Raw genomic sequence first — 6,584 nt, 5'->3', positions numbered from 1 at the left:
AAAATGTATCCTAAAGTTGCTATGGCCTCACATGGCTTCTTTAAAAAATCTTACCGAGTGCTTTTCATCATAAAAACTGTAGAGTTGCTGTTCATAGTCACACAAGTTGAGCGTTTTGGGAATGTGAACCGCGCACACCTCATAGATTGATGTGTTTTTTTAAAAATCGAACATAGGGAAATTACATTGCATGCAAACTCCTATGTTCGCATTAAAAAAAATTCACTGTATGTAAGCTACGTCGCCATTATCAGAAAATACGAGGCCCTTTCGTGGCAGTGCTTTAATTTTCGAGTTAAGCAATGTCAATAGTGTTCTTACAGTTACACTATGGTACTATCATTTTACTGACGAGTTTTGTATCAAATTCAGCGACGTCGGAAGTGAATAACGGTTGGGGGGGGGGCAAAAATCAGCGACCATGGAGTCTGAAAGGTTCCTCCCATGCAAAATTGTGTAGGAATTAATGCAAAGCAGTGGGTTCTTTAAGTGACCCTGAAACCTGTTTATTTAATCAATCAAATAATGTATTTTGGAAAGAGAAGTTTTGAAAAAAATTTAAAAAAAGTGTCGGAGGATGTCTAGTTATATGCAAATGAGCAACTCAGAGGCACTTGACTCGATTGAGAAAACCATAGCCATATATCATTAATATTTTATTTAAAAAATAATTAATTAGCAAGACACATGATTATGAACGATTTTGGGGGTGATGTGTTGTTCATTCCCAGTAGTACTAGCTATAGGTAGTAAGTGGTGTGCGAATATGTTTGTTTTTTTTTCTTTTGTTTTTTTTATCTTTTTTAATAAGACATAGCAGAGGGTCTGTAACATTTAGTATTATATGTGTCTTACTTTTGGTTGGCTAGTGTGTTTGTTGTGTATATATATTATTGTTCATGTATATTTTATATTTTGTTTGTTGTGTTTTTTTCTACTGTGAGAGGCTGTAGGAAGAACGCCGATGATTAGATTCTTAGGCGATACAGTCTTTTTGGCTATTGGACATATTAATTTTGTTAGTTTGTGAACTCCATTTGCCAATAAATGCATATTATTATTATGGTCGGTGTATCTTGTGAGAACTCGGGTCTAGTCTGGTTAACTAATCGCACGGATTAAAATCAAGTAGGTAACGATTAGTGTCTGTGTCTGTGTCTGGTGAAGTTATGTAGGGTCCTAAAAAAATAATAATAAAATAAATAAATAAATAAAATAAAAATTCACACACTCACATTGGAAATCTAGAGATAATTCACACTTACCAACATTATTATTATTATTATGGTCGGTGTTTCTTGTGAGAACTCAGGTCTGGCCTGGTTAACTAATCGCACGGATTAAAATCAAGTAACGATTAGTGTCTGTGTCTGTGTCTGTGTCTGGTGAAGTTATGTAGGGGCCTTAAAAAAAAAAAAAAAATCACACACGTACATTGGACATCTAGGGATAGTAATGTGTCTTATTTCAAGAGTTGTTTTACGACGGTGTATATACTTGTACGAATGAGTGTGTTGGTTTGTTGAGTAGTGCTTTCAATTTCGTGCCTGATTTGTTCCTGGTGTCTAATGTAAGGAGTGTATTTTAATGATGAGACTCTACGTTGGTTCGTGCAATGCGTTGTTCTGTTAAGTGTGCTAATGTGGGTATTGTGTATGAACGCGTGATATAGTTTACCTTGTATGCTGTCCTGTCCGTTTCCATCTTTCGTGATCTCCAGATACAGTACCGAATAATGAAAGCGATTCACCCTTCGTCCCATTTCATACGTCTTTTGGAAGGTTTCTTTGCGCTGGTCCCACCACAAGCGGTTGAGAAGCAGGCACAAAGGTTATTATTATTATTATTATTATATCCCAAAAATTTTCCTTTTTTCCGCAGTTTTGCTGGCAAATCTTTTCAATACAGGATGTTTACGGTCTTCTCTGATCATTTTAAGGGCATTACAGCTCAAAAGGAGTCGACAAACCCCAAAACACCTTAGCAAAAATTTAATAAACGAGATAATATTTGTTTTATTTTATACATTAAACGATTAATCTGTGTACTAATCTAGCAATCTACTACTTAATCAGCATTGTCCACTTAAATTATTACAGAGAAGACCGTAAACACCCTGTATATCCTCTACTTCTACACTTTTTGTAATTTCTGCATGCACATGCAGTAGAAGACGTGTTAGTCGCTTTTGAGTGATTTAATTACTCATTCTTAGAGGGGGCGCGGCCCCCCTTGTGTAAAAACGGAGGGGGCGACTCGCCCCCTCTGACCCATACTTCCGACGTCGCTGATTAAATTCGTCTTCTTTTAATATAAAATGTCTAATGATATAAACCTTTTTATTAATATTATTATGTCGGTTTTGACTGGAGCCTGGTAAAGTGAATGGCGACAAGAAAAATAGTCAAGAAAAGTATTACCTACCGCCACTGTTATGGAAACTAAAATTTTCATTGCATATAACCACAGATCTAAACACTGTGTTTAGATCTGTGATATAACTAAGTATGCGATCAAAAATGAGTTGCTGTCGAGTCATCTTTGGAATTTTTGTTTACAGGGGAAATCGTCTTAGACCATATAGTACATGAACTGCTAATTGTAACAAAAATATGGTCAAGGACATCGCCTGGGTATGTGAGTTTCAGGGTAAACGAGCCTGTCCGAAGTTGTCCGATTAGATACGATGTGAGACTTTCAACCTATAAATTAACAAACGTCAATTAATTATTCGTTTAGATATGGCAAAAAAAGCAAACATATTCTTATTTGTGGACGTATAGAAGATAATCAAGTGTATTTAAAGCTTCCTGTACTACGCGGTTACCATAAAAGCTACTCTTTACGCGATGCGAGTTGTGTTCATACGACTTTAGTTTACCCTGAGATTCACATACCCACGACTACAGTGCCCTCTATCCATGACCACCCATTTTGTATTGAAAGCATAGAGCTAATAGCAGTCCATGTACTATAATATGGTCATTGAATTGATAGTTATAAATTCAATGATATGGTCTAAGGAAATCGTACTTAACTTCCAAAGGTGACTCGACAACACCTCATTATTGATCGCCCGTTAGTAGGCATTAAATAAAGGTTTCATAGCGATTTTCGGAAAACAAGTTATTTTAACGTTTATTATAATAAAGAAGTCTACTCTCTCAATTGAAGGTATCCTCCAACGCAAGCACCACTCTTGTATAAGATTACAACTTTGCACTAACTGTTGAAGTGCAATCTTTTGAAGCTCCGTTAATTTTAAAGCGAGCTCGATGTTGCCATGCAACTTGATTTTTCCTTCAGAGAACGCTTGCTGGACGTCCAATTTTCCGGTAAGCAGGTCTACAATATCATCTTCTTTTGACATGAAGGTAACATCAGGTTTAACTAAATAGGTAGGTAAATTAGTAGTAAAAGCGGAACGGCTCAAAATAAGATATTATCAGAAATATTATTAAATTCAACAGTACCCTTTCCGGTTTTTGTGTTTACTAGCCAATATCCTTCTTCGCCGGTCCTCTTCTGTACTTTAAACCCATAAATACCCCTAAATTTGTCAATCGTGTTTTGTTCATCCAGCAACAAAACTTGCTCCAATATTTTAAAATACGGCGCTACTGTAAAACCAAGTTCGTCTTTTGCCATTGCAACTTCTTTTCTGGTTTGGTCGTTATATTGCGAAGACATCCCTAATGCATAAAGGGCAACAACGGTAGCACCACCAAAACCCAAATTATGTTGCAATGCCAACGTCGCTCCTTCCACTTGTCGTTTTCCTGCTTCACCTCGAATTTGGTAGCATAATTCTGCACACTGAGCAATACCTGTCGCTCCCAGTGGATGACCCTTTGATATTAAACCACCGCTTGGATTCACTACGTATTTTCCGCCATAAGTGTTGTCACCACGATCTATCATCTCGCCAGCTTTCCCAAGTTCACACAAGCCTAAAGCTTCGTAAGTGAGTAATTCGTTCACTGAAAAACAGTCGTGCACTTCAACAACTTGAACATCGGAAGGTTTTCGGTTTGTCTTTTGGAACAAGCGTTGAGCAACTGTTCTGGTCATATCAAAACCGACCTACGCGTTTGGTAAATTCATTTACTGTTAAATTAGGTACAAATGAAAAACTTACTAAATTAATGAAAGTTCTATCAAATGAAGACGGAAGATCGGTACACATTTCCATTCCTAAAACTTCAACCGCTCGACTTTCTAAACCATGAGTTCGCACAAAGTGCTCAGAAGCTAAAACTGCAGCTGCAGCACCATCACTTATTGGACAACATTGTAGTTTCGTTAACAAGCCAAAAATGTTAGGTGATTTTAAAATCTCATCTAAGCTGTATTCATCGCGACATTGTGCATATCTTCAAATTCACAAGCTTAAAATTAAAATACAACCTAGAGACAGACTTACGGATTGTTTACGGAATGTTTGTGGTTTTTGTAAGCAATTTTCGCAAAATGTTCTAATCGAGTTCCATATTTCTTCACGTGCTCCATACCGGCATGGCTAAACAATTGAACAGGAAAAGGTTCAGAGCTGAGTCCATGAAGATCAGACATTATACGAATATGCTTTTCTAACGGACTGCTTCTGTCTTTAAACTAAAAATAATCTCTAAATAGAAAAAAAGGCAACTAACTATTATAGGTATACTGTAAACTGTACTTTTGGTGAATTAACATACATCGTGTTTCAAAGTTCCTCTCTCCATTTTTTCAAATCCCAAAGCAAGTACACAATCACTGATACTGAATTCTACGGCCTCTTTCGCTGCGTGTAGTGCTGTACCTCCAGATGAAGAATTATTGTTCATGTTAAAAATAGGCATGCCAGTCATTCCGGATTCATAAATAACGCGCTGACCACAACACGAATCTCCTAATAAAAAAAGTAAGTACCTACCTGTGTACCTACCTAATCTATATGATACTTTTTGAATGGTTTCATTATCTTTCAAGATACAAGCAGCCGGTCGGTTTGCAGCAAGTCTTTATACTATTTAAAGTCGCAGATATTATAGAGGTAGGTACACAATCTTTCCGACACTACGTATAATACGTAGATTGGACTTAGATCTGAGACAAAAATTTCTTATTTGTAACAATAGCCTTCGAAACGCATATGAGTCAAAATACAGTCTGCACCAAAACTCTCACCCACATGAACATGCGCCCAAAAATCGTACATCACCAATAGCTCCCAAAAACGAATGCAAGTGAGGGACTTTGGCACCTATTTGTTATAACTGCATTTTCTTAGAATATAAATCACATACCATAAACATAGCCAACGTAAGCTCGCTTTATTTGTTCAATTAAAACGTTTGCGTCGTTGAGAGCCTTGCAAAGAGCTTCCTTAGCAAAATCAACATAATCACCACCTGTTCCTGGTTTTACAAACTAAAGATTATAATGCTAATTAGTCAAATTAGTGACCACTTTCTATTTAGACCTTAGACATTCCAACCCCAATCACAAAAACCCGTCCCATTTTCTGAAATTTAGCAACTAACGACAGTATGTGGTTAAAACGAGTGAGATTATTATATTGACATTGTTACACAATCCACAAGCTAAATACTGTTACAGCTTTGAGTATAAATATACAAAGGTCACAGAGGCAGATTAGGTATGTGTTTATTATAATGTTCCCAATTTTCCACGGCTATTGATTGGAATGGGGGTTGGAAAATTAAAAGTTCATAGTGCTGCTTCGGGTAGCTCAAGTCGCAGCAGGGTTCGGTAGTAAATAAAACCAGAATATAGTATTTTCGTTCTAGGATTGCCGGTATGTCGTTGGCGCTTTATGTTTGAATACTCATCCCTACATTGTTCTTGTCCTTTTCTAACTTATGTAAATCATTCTCACCTTAAATGTTGGGCATTTCTGAACGCCCTGGGCAATTATCAGATAAACAAGGCTATTAACCATTGAGATATAATGATATTTTTCTTTTGTTACAAGTTTGAAGATCAGTGGTTATAAACATTTTATTTGCCAATGTTGTGATACATGATATGTACATAGAATGATTGATGTCTAATTTAATTGCGACATACCCAAAGTTTGAGAACCGCTTACTTTTACGAAATCTTGAACCATACAGTTTACAAGTGGGAATTCCTAATTACATACCGGCAATGCTAGAACGAAAGCACTATACATATTCTTCAATCCAAAGAATAATGAAGTAATAAATATAAATTTAAATTAGCACGCCTATGTTGACTGGCTCCGCACGTCAATGGTTTGTTACCGGTCCGAAGTTGACAAAACGCATCTCCGTACAATCTGCGCATGCGAAAGAAACGTCAAAGTTCAAATATAAATATAGTTTTCTAGTTTGCGCGCACGTCATCGCGGTGTATTCATAGATAATTAATCTATGGGTGTATTACATCATATCGGCAACGGATAGACCAGAATAAGTATGTCAGATACCATACGAACAGTACTGCATTGTGGTTGGTATACCCATTACACCAACGATCTACATTCTACAGTATACAAACACAAACGCGGCACTGTTTGTATAGTCAGGGAGACATTTCTGAAAAAGGCTCTCTAAAAT

The 6,584-nt window shown here is 36.7% G+C and overlaps 2 protein-coding genes across 8 annotated transcripts in view; both read right to left on the bottom strand.

Moving 5' to 3' along the window:
- Positions 1 to 6,584, bottom strand: part of LOC116158809 (uncharacterized protein K02A2.6-like) — a 217,487-nt gene that overhangs the window by 122,570 nt on the left and 88,333 nt on the right. The window lies entirely within an intron of this gene.
- On the bottom strand, positions 2,925 to 6,062 carry LOC116158811 (non-specific lipid-transfer protein-like). 7 transcript variants are annotated; one of them, XR_004142824.1, is made up of 8 exons: positions 5,465 to 6,062; positions 5,289 to 5,412; positions 4,698 to 4,891; positions 4,424 to 4,614; positions 4,139 to 4,373; positions 3,474 to 4,083; positions 3,020 to 3,390; positions 2,925 to 2,984 (listed from the first exon to the last, which is right to left on the bottom strand). XR_004142824.1 is itself a non-coding variant. In XM_031471657.1 (7 exons), the coding sequence occupies exons 1-7, from the start codon at positions 5,501 to 5,503 to the stop codon at positions 3,080 to 3,082; spliced, it is 1,704 nt and encodes a 567-aa protein (XP_031327517.1). In that variant the 5' UTR covers positions 5,504 to 6,062; the 3' UTR covers positions 3,018 to 3,079. The 7 variants fall into 7 exon arrangements, 1 of the variants encoding a protein (XP_031327517.1); XR_004142825.1 differs by having other exon boundaries at positions 3,020 to 3,345; XR_004142827.1 differs by having other exon boundaries at positions 4,944 to 6,062.

This window comes from Photinus pyralis, unplaced genomic scaffold (assembly GCF_008802855.1).
Source record: "Photinus pyralis isolate 1611_PpyrPB1 unplaced genomic scaffold, Ppyr1.3 Ppyr1.4_LG1, whole genome shotgun sequence".
Taxonomy (NCBI): Eukaryota; Metazoa; Arthropoda; class Insecta; order Coleoptera; family Lampyridae; genus Photinus; species Photinus pyralis.
Note: the sequence above shows the minus strand (reverse complement) of the source record. Positions and strands in the feature narration are given on the sequence as shown.

Coding starts and splice junctions, on each gene's coding strand:
- LOC116158811 (XM_031471657.1), bottom strand. CDS start 5,503: ATGGGACGGGTTTTTGTGATTGGGGTTGGAATGTCTAAG. Junction 4,374..4,423: donor AAACATTCCGTAAACAATCC/GTAAGTCTGTCT, acceptor GTGAATTTGAAG/ATATGCACAATGTCGCGATG. Junction 4,084..4,138: donor ATAGAACTTTCATTAATTTA/GTAAGTTTTTCA, acceptor CCAAACGCGTAG/GTCGGTTTTGATATGACCAG.